The sequence below is a fragment of the Stegostoma tigrinum genome, chromosome 7 (genome assembly GCF_030684315.1).
Source record: "Stegostoma tigrinum isolate sSteTig4 chromosome 7, sSteTig4.hap1, whole genome shotgun sequence".
NCBI lineage: Eukaryota > Metazoa > Chordata > Chondrichthyes > Orectolobiformes > Stegostomatidae > Stegostoma > Stegostoma tigrinum.
The window spans coordinates 61,272,968-61,288,703 of record NC_081360.1 but is presented as its reverse complement, the minus strand read 5'-3'; the positions used below and the strand labels follow the sequence as shown (position 1 = coordinate 61,288,703).

General features: G+C 41.3%; 1 protein-coding gene across 1 annotated transcript in view; it reads left to right on the top strand.

Annotated features, from left to right (window-relative positions):
* The window catches only part of LOC125454399 (potassium voltage-gated channel subfamily H member 7-like), a 462,102-nt gene that overhangs the window by 361,751 nt on the left and 84,615 nt on the right, over nt 1–15,736 (top strand). Inside the window, exon 8 of the mRNA XM_059647318.1 lies at nt 1,057–1,482. Coding sequence (XP_059503301.1) covers nt 1,057–1,482 — 426 coding nt within the window. The remainder of the gene's footprint in view (nt 1–1,056; nt 1,483–15,736) is intronic.

The following is a 15,736-nucleotide window of genomic DNA, read 5'->3' as shown; positions in this document are numbered from 1 at the left end:
ATGCAGGTTCCTTGAAGCTGGAGTCACAGGTAGACAGGAAAGTGAAGAAGACATTTGTTATGCTTGCGTTTATTAGTCTGTGCTTTGAGTTTAGGAGTTGGGAGGTCATATTGCAGCTGCACAGGTCATTTATTTGGCCACTTTTGGAATACTGCATGCATTTCTGGTGTCCCTGCAGTGGGATGAATGTTGTGAAACTTGAAAGGGTTCAGGTAAAGATTTACAAGGATATTGCCAGGCTGAGAGGAATTGAGCGACAGGGAGAGGCTGAATAGACCGGGGCTATTTCCCCTTGAGCATCGGAGATAAGGGGTGACCTGAGGAGTTTTACAAAATCATGAGGGGCTTGGATAGGCTGAATAGGTAAGTTATTTTCCCCTGTGTTTGGGAGTCCAAAAGTAGAGGACATAAGTTTAAGATGAAAGGGGAAAGATTTAAAGGGACCTAAGGGGCAACTTTTTCACGCAGAGAGTGGTGCGTGTATGACATGAGCTGCCAGAGGAATTGGTGGAGGCTGGTACTATTACAAAATTTAAAAAGCGTCAGGATGGGTATATGAATATGAAGGGTCTAGAGGGATATGGGCAAAAGGATGGCAAATGGGACTAGATTACTTTAGGACATCTGGTCAGCGTGGACATGTTGGACCAAAGGGATTGTTTCCATGCCGTGCAGTTCTATGACTTTAACTCCTTACACCTTCTCTCTCTGTTTTCCAATCAAGTTACTTCTGGGTCAATTGAACTTTTCAAGACTGTAAGTTTTCAAAGAATTTGGATCAAATGCAAGTAAATGGGTTTGAATGGACACAGAGAACAGCAAAGAAAGACTCAAAGGCCTTAATGGTCTTTTCACATCCTGTGTTCCTGAGAAAAAAGATAAAAGGAATCTTGAATTGTAAATAATTTGCAATCATACATTTTCTGATTGAATTATAATTATTTTTCAGTACTTGACCACTTTACAATAGAAATCTTTATCAATAATATACATAACTTGGGTTAAAGCCAAAAAAAACTGATCATTCTGACATTATTGCTTTTCTCCATCCTACAGGTTCTATCCTTGGGAGCTGATGTTTTACCTGAGTACAAGCTTCAAACTCCTCGCATCCACAAGCTCACCATCCTACACTACAGTCCTTTCAAGGCTGTGTGGGACTGGCTAATTCTTCTACTAGTAATTTATACAGCAATCTTCACTCCCTATTCTGCAGCCTTTTTACTTAATGACAGGGAGGAACAAAAGAGAAGAGAGTGTGGATACTCCTGCAGCCCATTGAATGTTGTAGATTTAATAGTGGATATTATGTTCATTATTGATATTCTAATAAACTTCAGAACAACATATGTAAATCAAAATGAAGAAGTGGTTAGTCATCCAGCAAAAATTGCAATTCACTACTTCAAAGGCTGGTTCCTCATTGACATGGTTGCTGCTATACCTTTTGACCTGCTAATTTTTGGATCTGGGTCGGATGAAGTAAGTGTTAACAACTACAATTAGCTTAATATTTATGGAAAATAAAATCCTAAAAGCATCAAAATGTTTATAATTTCAGGGTGAAGAGTAAGAAATGTCTGAGACTGACTTAAGTTTTCCACTCTGTAAAATGTCTAAATTTACTATTCACTGTGAACAGAAGGAAATGTGTGATTTTGCTTGCTAGCGTTATAAGCAAAATTTGTGAAATCAGAAACCTGGTTATGTTATACTTTACGTCCCAATAGATGGGTCAACATGCATTATTCAAACTAACTTTTAACTTAATCAGGTAGACTCACTTCATATAGCTATATGTTCAATTAAACTTGATTTTTTTTTCTAGACTGACATATAGAAGCATCAAATTTACCACTTGACATTTAATTCAAAAGCAAAATGGTGCTAGCTGTGGGCTGATTTATATCAAGAATTTAAATGTAAATGGGATTAAATCTGTTGTTAAATGTCTGAAATCATATGACGCCTGCACCTTGGTTTAATGTGTAAGCAACTACAATCCTAAGGATGGAGCAGTAAACAGCACTAGAGTTTCTGAGGGCAGGTCTCCAGAATTAACTTTGCTGAGCTAAAAAAAAAGCCTTAAAGTCAAAGTTTCAGTCCGAAATAAAATTCAAGCAAAATTGAAATTCCTCTTTTTTTTCACAAACGTGGAGAAATTTCCAAATTACAAATAACACCCAAACTAGTCGGAACATTGGGCACTTTCCCAGCATTAGGTATGTGGGCAGCATTAGACTGCAGTAAATGAATAAGGGCCCTCTCCACCAATGCTATTAATGTTTACTACTATCATCTAGTTGACAGTAGAATAGTGTAGGAATCAGGGTTAAGAAAATGAATGCCCCACTTCTGTTCCAATGGTCCTGGATGCTTTGGAATTTTCCAACTGTCGTTACAGCTACATTCATGCAGGTGAACAATGATTATTTCACCATCCTGTTGAACCGAGTCACTCATTGGAATTGGTGTCCTTATCTCATTGTCATTATATTGATATGGCTCATCTAGTCAACTTCGGTAAATGGTGATCCTGACAGATTGATGTGAGGAACTTCATTATGGTGGTGACTGTGAAATTTACCTGCCACTTGTCAGCCCAGATATTATTAACTTGCTGTAGGCTGCCGTGGGATGCTCCCTTAAAGGTGTAATAATGTGTGCTAAAATTATGAGGAATTATCATTGGTGAAATAGCTGAACTTTGTTGGACTAAGGATCTTTTACCTAAAATCTCCTGCTCCAATGTCCTAAGTGACGGTTTGTCTTCAACATGCATAATCATCTTTCTTTGTATCAAGTATGATTTCAACCACTTAAGGTATTTCTTTTTGATGCGCATAGATTTCAATTTTGGTACAGTTTCTTGCTGTCATACAACTTAAATGCTGCCTTGATATCAAGACAAGTCACTGTCATTGCTCCTCCGGCATTCATCTCTGCTTCCATCCCTGTATAAAGGCTGCAATAAATTGTTCTGCCAGCTTCAATGTTTCAGTTGGGCAGATTTTTGATGATTATTGATTGATGGCAGTATTGGTGTTTGCTTCTACTGTATTGTTGATAATTGCAAGAAGGCTAATAGGTCAATAGTTGGTAGATTGATGGGGTTAGATTGATCTTGCATTTTGGATTGGACGTCTTCTGTTATTATAGGTGTATTGGAGCAAATTGGCTCTGATAAGGGTGTAGAGGTTGTGGCAGTTAATGTCATAGAACACAGAACACTACAGTGCAGTACAGGCCATTCGGCCCTTGATGTTGCACCAACCTGTGAAACCAAACTGATGCCCATCTAACCTACACTATTTCATTATTATCCAAATGTCTACTTTCATTGCTTCGTGGTCCGATTGCCTTTGTTGTCTACCAACTCAACCGGTATTAATGTCATTGGGAATGGACAAAATTAGCCCAATTAAGATTAGATTTTATTGTCATGTCTGTTCAAGTATAGGAATAGAAGAGTACAGTGAAATGTGTACAAAGTTACCAATCTCTAGCACCATCTTGGTTACAACACCAGAATATTTTTTTAAAAGAAGAAATAAAAGAAACAGAGACAATAGAAGCTTTTAAAAAATCCAGATCGTAAAGAAAGAAAAACATCCAGCTCTTCTTAAAGTGCTATCTCAATCCCCAAGTGATTGCTTGTTGACAGAAACTTTTCCATCTAGATCTATCCAGCAATGCTTTTTCCCCCGTCATAGTGGGAACAACTTTCAGTAATGGGCTTTCAGCATATGTCTGTATTTCAGTTTGGGACATCCTAAGGTGCAGTGATATAGAATATCACTTTGCAGGATTCCTCCATTCTAATAATATTTATGACTGAGGAATGCTGAAGTGCCTCATCAGCGATCTTCCCTGTTACCAATGCAACTAACAAAGGCTACATTATGCTCCACCTTTAATTGCCATCTACGTTTTTAGCCATGCACTTATTTAAAACAAGAAATCATTGAACAGTACAGCACAGGAGCAGGCCCTTCAGCGCACCATGTATACTCAGACTAATAAACTAATCTCATCTGTTGCACATGGTACATATCCCTCTCTTGTCTGCCTGTTCATATGTCTGTCCAAATGCCTCTTAAATGTTGCTATTGTATCTGCTCACGCCATGTCCACTGGCAGTGTGTTCCAGGCACCTACTGTCCTCTGTGTAAAATACTTGTGATGCACATCTTTTTACCTTAAACTTGTGCCACTTATTAAATGACATTTCCACCTTGGAAAAAGAACTCGAGATATCCACTCTATCCATGTCTCTCATACTTAATATACTTTGTTCAGGTCACCTCTCAGCGTCTGATGGTCCAACGAAAATAATTCTCTCCTTATAATTAATACACTCCAATTCAGGCAACATCCTGTTAAACTTCTTCTGTAATCTCTTCAAAGCCTCCACGTTCTTCCTGTAGTGTGCCAACCAGAATGTAAATAATACTCCAAATATGGCTTAACTCAAGTTTTATACAGCTGCAACATGACTGGCGGACTTTATACTCAAGGTCCTGATTGATGAAGGTAAGCATGCCATACACTGCCTTTAGCCCTTTATCCACTTGTGTTGCCATTTTCAGGGAGTTACAGAGCCGCATCCATGATCTCTCTGTGTATAAATGCTCTTAACAATCCGCTATTTACTGTATACTTTCCTGCACTTAACCTCCCAAAATGTATCATCTTACACTTGTCCGGATTAAACACCATTTCTCCACCCATCTTTCCAACTGATCTATATTCCGCTCCATCCTTTGACAACCTTCCTCATTGTTCACAATTCCACCTTGTCATCTTGCAAACTTAGTAATCTGGCCACCTCCATTTTCATCAAAATCATTAAAGATAATACAAACAACAAAAGTCCCAGCACTGATCCTTATGGAATATCACTAATCACAGACCTCCAGTCAGAAAAACACCCCTCCACAACTAGTCTCTGTCTTCTTTGATCCAAGCCAATGTTATATGCCTACAATTTAGACTCATAGAGTAATAGTCATACAGCATGGAAACAGACCCGTCAGTCCAACTCGTTCATGCTGACCAGATATCCCAAATTTAACTAGTCCCATTTGCCTACATTTGGTCCATAATCCTCTGAACATTTCCTATTCATGTACCCATCCAAATGTCTTTTTAATGTTGCATTTGTGCCCGACTGTACCACTTCCTCTGGATGTTCATTCATTCATGCACCACTCTCTGTGTGAAAAAGTTTCCCCAAGATACCCGAGCAAATGCAAACTACCCAGCTCTGTCCCATCACTAAACAATTTTACAGTTCTCCAGTTGTAACTGTCATTATTGTTCCCTTGAAAAATAACATTCATTGCATTCATGTTAACCTGCTGTAATATTGTTGCAATATAAGCAGTTGAAGAGATGAGTGGATTGCAAATTTTACAACAATTATGACCTAAATGAGAACAAGCTGGTGTTTAGACAATTGGAATGCACTTTGCAATTTGCACTAAAGATCCTCCAAACTCAAAAAACCCTGAGTCTTTGTTTTTCCCATTTCCCCAAATTTTCAGTGTTTTACTTAAAAATACGATTGATTGCACAGAAGTTCTTAATTGTCTTCCAAAGATTTTCAGTACCAACAGTCTTTATGCTCATCCTTAATGCTGCTCTTCTACCAAATGGGAGAAGTGACTGAATGCACCATTTAACTAAGCCATGAAAGTCTCTAGAAAAGGCCAGATAGGGAATGTTCTTTCATGGTGATCTGTACCAGGGAAAACTGGTTGGAAGTGTTTACAAGTATAAATGTGGGCTTATCCGTATGCTGAACACATGAACAAATGAGGAACATTATCCAGTATCAGGAAGCATTTAGCTTCAATACATTAATCTTCTGAGGTACTTTGTCAAATGCTTTAGGGATGTCCAGACAAGCAACATTCTCTGCCCTACCCTCATCAACCATCTTTGTCACTTCCTCAAAACTCAATCAAATTTGTGAGACAAGACTGCCGTCGCACAAAACCATGCTGACTTTGTATTAAGTCCATTCTTTTCTAAATATGAGGAAACCCTGTCCCTAAAATTCTCCACCCATAATTTCCCTTCCACTGAGTCACACTCAAAGATCTTCAAATAGAACTGCATCTTCAGTTCGGGATGGACAGCATCCTCTTCAATCTGCAATGTTTGTAAATGCTAAAAATAGAAAGAGACTTAAAATAGACTTTTTGAATCGAGTTTTCCACATGATGGTGGAATTACGCACCTATCTTCTAACATTCTCCTTCATGTCACATGAGATTACACCCACACTGTACTATAAAGTGAGGCCTTTGTGGTGCAGTGGTGCTGACTCTGAACTAGAAGCACCAAGTACAAATCCAATTTTATGACTTGTTGACCAACGAAAATGCATTCATAACTTAGCCAGACAAGTTGATGACCATCTTGTATATCCTTCAAACTATACCAATGGGTGGTGGCAAGAGCAGGAAAGAGTAACATGTAACATTGCATATTGCCTTGGCAACTCAGACTCTTGCGGGGTGCTAGTTAAATCAGTTGACTGGATAGCTTATGTAGATCAGATTGCTGCCAACAATACAGATTGGGACAAGGAAGCAGATCCTGAACCTTTCTGTGGTGGAGTTCATGGAGCTGCAGATCAGAGAGCACAAAATGAAAATGACATATTTAAACCAACCCCTCACTAGAACATCTCCAGCATCTGCAGTTCCCATTATCTCTGATACTATTTTAACCTCACTGCGAAGCCTCTTCCAGGGATGCCTAACCTGAAGAAGTTACCCTCCTCCCTCCGGACCAACCTCAGGGAATCTCTCTCCCATTGACTCTCCATCTTCGGTCCGCCTCCCCCTCTCTCCCTATTTATTCCAGTTCCCTCCCCCCATCCCCCTCTCTGATGAAGGGTCTAGGCCCGAAACATCAGCTTTTGTGCTCCTGAGATGCTGCTTGGCCTGCTGTGTTCATCCAGCCTCACATTTTATTATCTTGGAATCTCCAGCATCTGCAGTTCCCATTATCTCTGATACTATTTTAACCTCACTGCGAAGCCTCTTCCAGGGATGCCTAACCTGAAGAAGTTACCCTCCTCCCTCCGGACCAACCTCAGGGAATCTCTCTCCCATTGACTCTCCATCTTCGGTCCGCCTCCCCCTCTCTCCCTATTTATTCCAGTTCCCTCCCCCCATCCCCCTCTCTGATGAAGGGTCTAGGCCCGAAACGTCAGCTTTTGTGCTCCTGAGATGCTGCTTGGCCTGCTGTGTTCATCCAGCCTCACATTTTATTATCTTGGAATCTCCAGCATCTGCAGTTCCCATTATCCCTCACTAGAACTGCCTCTCACCCGTGTGGTGGAACAATATGAGGTGGAAGGGATCAGTGAAAGACACTTTCCATTGTTTATCTTTCATCTGCTCAGGGAAAGTTTGCACTCAGCCTTTGGTGTGCTAATCTGACAAATCTGAACTAAATTGTGTTGAAGCCACACCCCTCGTAGAAGTCACAACTGTATTGAACAATGAAGCCTTAACATGAAATCTTTTCTTAATAGTTTTGGAATTTCTTTTCAAAAGTTGATCAGGCTCTCCATGTGTCATCATCACAATTTTTTGAGCATCTTTGTGAAGTTCTTAAAGTGTCATGGAGCTTTTTTTTGCTCTGTTGTGAAAGAGACTGTCGATAAAAAGCTGACTGTGTCAGCTCAACTGCAGACTGTTCATGTGACTTAAATCCTTTCATTCCCAAACTCACAAGAGAATACGACTGCAAGCCACAATAGTTTGTGTCAGCATTCAATGCTTTGACAGTCTTATTTGCCAGCTGTGTTTAGAAAGGGCAGTAATATAAAGTTAATACCACTTACTGCGAAGAACAAATGGATATTTATTTTGGTCACTACAAGTCTAAATCTCCAGCAGATATCATTTTGACAGCAATAAACTGTTGTTAACTCACCAATGAATTTGACATTTTAGTTACAATTCAAGTGAAAAATATTGACTTTCTATGAACAGAATGTTCTTTTTGTGAATATTAGAGGGCAGCACTTTAAACTGTACCACAAATAGAATTAATATATAACTTGAGATATACTCATAGACCAAGCATATTTTCCACATTAATACCCAGGACTTTGTCATTGCAGTGAGTGAGATATCTCTCAAAACTAGCCAGAGAGCAGAAAGTTTAATTTATAGCTCTCCAGAGTGATTGTCAGTCATAATGTGGGGCCATTTTAAGAAAGCACAGAAGTGGGAAAATGTTTGTCCACTGCATGGGAAGGAAAATCAAAGGCTGCAATTTCCCACGTGCACCCAACTGACATATTAACTGACATCTGAACAATCGATATATTTTTGCCATCTTAAACTGAAAAAGAACTGAGACCAAGTAAAAATTCAGTTTATCATGCAATTTTATGTAAGAGATTTAAAGATAGAGAACTGCATTCTCCAACTTTTTTGTTAGCTACTGTCACACATTTGAACTGTAACTATCAGTGGATTCTACCCAGCCTATTAGATGATGACATCCCAACATCAAACTCCGAGCAATTACATGATGACTCCAGATCACCCATTGCTCCTTGAGATCTCCATCTTGGGCACTAGTCACCAACATGTCAGAGCACACTCAATGGGCAAAAGCCATATGCAGACAATCAACTGATGCTGGTATCAGACACATAAGAGCCTCTTGGCTTCATATGACCCATTACAATATAGCTCCGTACTTCCACACTGCATTTTAGTATACACTAGTAACTCTCATTGCCAGGGCACTTTGCATATAGGGTCAGATTCCCATATCATGGCATGTCAGGGTGACAAGGTGGCTCAGTGGTTAGCACTGCTGCCTCACAGTGCCAGGGAGCCAGTTTGATTTGCACATTCTCCTTGTGTCTGCGTGGATTTCCTCTGGGTTCTCTGGTTTCCTACCACAGTCCAAAGATGTGCCGGTGAGATGGATTGGTCATGCTAAATTTCCAATAGTGTCCAGGGATGTGTAGGCTAGGTGGATTAGCCATGGGAAATGCAGGGTTACAAGAATAGGATGGCGGGTGAGTCTGGATGACATGCTCTTTGGAGAGTCAGTGTGGACTTGTAGGGCTGAATGGGTTGTTTCCACACTGTTGGGATTCTGTGATCACAGAGTTCTTCATTGGTCTTTTAGGACATGCTCACTTTGAGCTTGCTTGAATGCTCACAACATCTATGCCATGCCATGTTATGCCTTGCTTTGCCAAATCTTGTCTCTTTGAATTTCACCCCATCAACCAGAGCTTAAAGGCACAGTCTTTCTGTGTTAGTGTGCTGTTCAGCTCTGACACAAAGCTAAGCTGCTTCTCACAGTTGTCAGGAGTGATCAGTCAAGAATGCGACGGTGTTTCTGTATGTCACTGAATTATGCCAATCTCACTCTTCCACTGTGTACCTGCAGCATATACAGCATGTGCTTCAACCAGATCATAGCTCAAAGTCTTACAGGAGTAGCCCTCAGTTAAATCAAGGATGATACCCTTCAGTCAAGTGTTTTGGTACAGTAAGTCAAGAGCAGCTTCTGATATCAGGCTAGGTGTTTGGGTACAGTCAGTTGATTGCTTGGGGCATCCAGGGTCAGAAATCCTCTGTAGTCTGTGGAGTGGATCACAATCAATCCTGAAAATCCAATGGAAACTGTCCCAGGGGGTCATCATTCGGGGAGCTGTGCAAAGATCAGTCAGGAGTCTGAATAGTCATCAGTCACAGCTATGGCCAAGGGGGTAGGCCATAGTTCGTCCTGGGAGTCCATCCACTAAACCTCAAAAGGGGATTAGAAGAAAACTCAGCTGTGGAACTTGGGAACAGCACATTGGGATGCAGAGGGAATAATGATTGTTAAGGGAAGCAACTTAATATACAAGGGGCTACAAGAAGGTGATAGAGCATGGAAGGGCTCAGGGTAAGTCAAGAAGCAGGGTCACTGAGAGCCTGGCTTTGATGGCTACATCTTGAATCAATATGCCCAGGGCTCAGAGGGTAAAGTTTGGAGATAAATGCTGAAATAAATTTGTTGGATGTGAACATCAAAGCTAATGAGGATGATGCGGAAGGCTAAAGAGAATCTAAATATTTTGGTGGGGTTTGATCCAAAGTGAGATGTTGATTATGGATTCACTGTGTGAAGCATGACGCTGTTTCCTTCCTGAAAATATCAACTGCTCAAAATGGATGAAAATAGCTGCCACCACAGCTGGAGGAGGAGGGATAAGTATTTCTTTCTGAGAGGAGGGGTATTCGCTTTTGTGCATTATGAAGTTTCTTCAAATGACTTTAACAGTAAACAGAGTGCAGACGAAAGACTTGTGCAAGCACTAAATGTTACATGTGAACCTTAGGCATTGACTTAAGTGCGCAGCCCAGATATTGGTCCTAAACACTCTTGACCACATCATGTATCATCAGGAATAAATCCCATTAAAATCTGTGACACACAAGTAATGTATTGCACTCTGGAAGGTTTGGCCCTGATTGCCAAAGTAGCAAGTATTATTGAAGGTCCCATGGCCTGCACATCTAGAACCACACTGCTAAGGATGGCCAGGCCCTGCACATTCAATCTTGTAACTACAGCTATAAACTCACGCGCTCACACAGCTGATAAACAGTGAACATATCAATGTGGAAGCATATTTACAATGGAATTATTACCCATAGCACCTACATGTCCTTAGAAGTTCTTCTTCCTTTCCCTACCATGTTATCTCCCTGCAGTCTGAGAATGCAAAGCTGGGATAGAGGGTGTCCACCCAACTGTGGTGCCTGTTGGCCTCAAAATTTTCATCTGATGACCATGAGGCATTTATATCTTGAGAGCCCAGACATGCTGAGTGCATCTAGGCCAATGGCAGATGAACCGTCCTCATTTTCAACTCCCACCAGGCAGAGAGCAGCGAGTAGAGTGAAGATGAAAGGCCAGCAATCTCTGGATTGTGCTGTCAGGAGACTTCTGAGGGGCCTGTATGTGTTTCCTCCTCTATTTGGGTCCCTCTTCTTCCCATGACCTTGTCATTGGAATGGCTAATGTGATGGATTGCTACTCCATGTGCATATCCAGCAAACATTGAATGTGTTGGACCTGGGTCTCCATGGCAGCTGCAAACTTGTCCATGAAGACAGTCAGATGCTCAAGTGCCACAGACAGCATGGTACAAATGGTGTTCATGGAGTCCCTTAACATCTTGTGTCAATTTTCCCAGTCCCTGTGACAAAGTTGCCTGCTTCTCATCTGTCAGCTTGTAATTCCAATTACTTTCACAATTGCTGACACCAGGACATCCTCACCTGCCTGTAGATGTGCAGGTTGTTAGCCTTTATTGCCCTCTGAGTGCCAATGACCTGGATGCTATTTACCTTCAACACGTGCAGAGAGGGAACAGAAATGTGCCCACTAGCATGTGCTCCTGATTCTAATCTAGATAACATAGCGTGGTGCCAGTATCTGAGGGTGCAGGAAGTAGTAATGGGCGATGCTTCTTTCTTGGTTGCTGGAACATGGAGATTTCAGCATTACCACATGGATGATCATAGATCCCTTTGGCCAAGTCCACGACCCTTTCCTTGAAGGGGGGAAAGATTTGAATATTGGGCACCCTACCATCTGTCTTGGCTTTCCGTACCTATTTTGTGATGATTTCTCCTGAAGTGAAACAAAGGAAGGGTTGAGTGAGATGAAGGTGGCTGGCTCAGCTATTAGTGCTAGCACAGGTGGGGGAACAGTGGTGAGGTGTCCCGGGTAAGTCAGTAGAAAGTGCAGAAGCCATACAGGTTTAGTAAGGTGGGATGTTTGAGTGCATGGGGGAAAAAAATAGACAATGTTGCATGTGATAGTGAGAGTGGTAAACCATGAACCTTAGTGAGAGGTAGGTGCCACAGCAGAGATAGAATGAATGTGAGGTAACAGAAAGAATATGCCAGAACTTATTCTCACAGAGCAGAAGCATCATTGACCTTCTTACAATATTGCTGAGAATTTTTCGGGACCATGAGTATGAAAGTGAGTCAGGTAGCAACCTCAGACCAGGCTGGAACTGTCTGGTGTTGTGGCTTTCTCTACCAGTTGGATATAAAAGACTGTCCTGTTATGCACCCCGCTATCCAGCTGAACCTTCAGATTCCTATAGGCAATTTCCCTGTGTCTTACTTGTCTGTACCAATGATGAGCCATGCAGAATATCTCAAACTTCCTGAACTTGACTGAGTGGACAACTGTATTTTGAAGTACTGCAAATATTTCTGCGTGCAGTAAATAGGATGATATGATGAGTGAAATCCTACAGAGGTACGGTGAATTGGTAATAAGGTAAATGTGGGAAGATGACATGAGATATCTTGGAAGATCTCAAGGAGTGAAACCCTTCATGTTACTTGCCAAAGTTAGTGCTTGGAATTCTGGTAACATTCAGCCTGTAGTAACTGAAAAAGTAAACCTTATATCTTTGCATTTGTAGTGAAGAAGAAATTATTTTATGTCAATGTACCATTGTTACTCACAAAATGTATTATAGGTTTCTAAATGTTGTCTGTAGATCCCCAGGATCATCAAGATGAGTGCACGTCAGCTACAGTGCCTTCACTGAAATTGAATTGATTAATTACATTGAACAATCAGAGGCACCATGTTTTTGGATGGCAACTCACCACCAAAAACATTGGCAGGGAATGTCATGCAAACAATTTCGACAGCCCACAACCATTGAACCCTCCATTGAATGGCTAAAGGCTGGTGTTCAACTTTTCATTCGTCAGTCCCTCTTGAACGCTTTATCAAGTTGATTATGCACCACTTACTGAAAGGATTTATCTCATGAATGAATTGTGTACTTTAAAGATTCAGAGAATCAGCTGTGATACATCCAATATTGTACTTCAGTAAATGTGGATGAATTGAACTTAATTGTTTTTGCCAAGAAAAACGACATTTTGGAAGAAATTGTGAAAATGTTTTCATACACCCATAACTTTATTTTTATACTTTGATGAAACGTTAGCTTCATTGGCAAGGCCAGTATTTGTTGCCCTCCCTATTAGCACTTGAGAAGGTGATCCAGCATCTTGAACCGCTGTAGTCTGTGTCACAAATGGTCATGAACAACACTATTAGGGAGGGAATCTTGCAAAGTTGCAGAGAGTGCTTGTGGATTGGGAGGCAGGAAGTCAGAATTTGATGTATGTAGGGGTGAAAGCATTACGTGGACCTTTAAAAGATGATGTGCTTTTTCTATGTTTAGAGATTTAAAAAGGATGTCTGTGAGCTTAAAAGTTTACAAGTACACAGAAAGCACCGGGTTGAAACATTTGTATCAAAAGGCCATATATTTAGTCGGCCATGCAGCAGTTTTCACCCAGACAGCAGAGTTTCGAATTTAGTTAATCAATTTGAACCAGGCACTTAATTACCAAAAACCCATTAAATTTAAATCTGATAATGTTGACAACATAGGACCAATGCTATTGTAAGAAATTGATGTGTCATCAAGGGTATAAAAGAAAGGGGTAGTTGGAATAAGGACAGCAGAGATAACTGCCATTCACCAGAGCTAGCAGCCCTCAGCTCTCAACTGAGAATCTCTCGCTCCCACAGTCTCCTCTAAGGTGCCCATAGCACAACTGGTGAATATCCCTGATCCAGGAATTAACAGAGAAGGGACAGAACATTCCAGAAGACACATAACCTGGCTGTAATTTCAAGAGACTAAATTCTATTTTATTTTATATAAGTGGGAGTTTTATTTGTGGGAACAGCATACCATTATAATGTGCTATTCTGGAATAGTTAGTAGTTAGAAGGAATTTATTCAGATTGTTAATAGTTTGGTTAATTTGTTCACTGTGGGAGTTAGATAAATAAATTATTACTTGTTGATTTTAAAGTCAGTGTCAGGAATTTATTTCATTTGACCACTAGAAGTTGCTGAAAGGCAGATTACACCACTTTTCACACTCCTTTTACATATTATAGGGTGAGGTGCTCCTCTTCAGGGGTTTCTGTTTTAGTTCTCAGGGTGGGGGAGGGTCAACCTCCGCTTAAAGGTTCCAGGATGTTAACCTCGTGACAGTGGAGGAATCCCACTCAGGATAACCTACTTCTTGTAAGGGAACTTATCCTGCTGGTATTTTCATGCATACAATGCCTTTGTCCTTCCAGGTGGTAGGTGTTATTGATTTGGATGATTCAGTCGAAGATACCTGTGGGAATTATGGGAGTGTGACTGGCGTGCAACTGCCACTGTGTATCAGTGGTTGGAGGAGTGGCTGATTAAGATGGTGGATAGTGTGCCAAACAATCAGGCTACATTCTCCTGGTTTCTGTTGAGCTTCTTGAGCATTCCATTACAATCCTTACTTGTGCCTTGAAGATGCACTCTTGAACCCACAGTATTTATACGGCTGAACCAGTTATATTTTTTAATTAATAGTAAGCTAGTTGATCTCCACAAGCTACAGCTATAATACTGCAGGTGTTTTATGTTTTCTACAGTTGTTTTCAGTTGCAAAAGTCAATAGTGTGCAATGTGGCATTATATTGTCCTCTCTTGATGCAAAGAGCCAATGAATTACCACTGCCCAGATGCAGAATCATTGAAATTATCAGGATGCATGTATAGCAGTCAATTGATAGAAATGAGTCCCCGCAACCCCTCTGCATGGTTCTGTAGATTTTCCAAAGACAAAGGGGTATAAAAGCAATTAATAAGATGCATGGTAGTAAACGCAAACCAAGAAGGATGGAGAAATTTAAGAAATGGAACAATTAAGCCATCTGGAAAAACTTTTCGGTTGCTTTTAAAGGCAAAGAAGTTACCAAGATGAATCAGTTTGAGAAAGAGCCCGATTGACAGAGATTTACTGGTTGATAATGAGCCTCCAAAGGAGCAGCAAGGAACCATAATCAATTGAGTGGAACGTGCAGGCAAAGAAATGCAGGTTATTGCTCAGGTAGCATTCAGTGAGGCCTGGAGATCAGTACACAATCTTAAAATCAGAACACATTTGCAAGTTCATTAACTGAGATAAGGACCCAGTGGAATTCAGCAGGAATCAGAGATAATGGGAACTGCAGATGCTGGAGAATCCAAAATAATAAAATGTGAAGCTGGATGAACACAGCAGGCCCAGCAGCATCTCAGGAGCACAAGAGCTGACGTTTCGGGCCTAGACCCTTCATCAGAGAGGGGGATGGGGAGAGGGAACTGGAATAAATAGGGAGAGAGGGAGAGGCGGACCAAAGACGGAGAGAAAAGAAGATAGGTGGAGAGGAGAGTATAGGTGGGGAGGTAGGGAGGGGATAGGTCAGTCCAGGGAAGACGGACAGGTAGACTGTAGTCCAATGGGAATGATCCGGAACTCTTCAGCCTTGAAAATTGCTCGACCATTTCCTGAAGCAAAGCAGGTACCACAGTCACATCACCTTCCTCAGCACCTGCCTACGGAACCGGATCATCCCCATTGGACTACAGTCTACCTGTCCGTCTTCCCTGGACTGACCTATCCCCTCCCTACCTCCCCACCTATACTCTCCTCTCCACCTATCTTCTTTTCTCTCCGTCTTCGGTCCGCCTCCCCATCTCTCCCTATTTATTCCAGAACCCTCTCCCCATCCCCCTCTCTGATGAAGGGTCTAGGCCCGAAACGTCAGCTCTTGTGCTCCTGAAATGCTGCTTGGCCTGCTGTGTTCATCCAGCTTCACACATCGT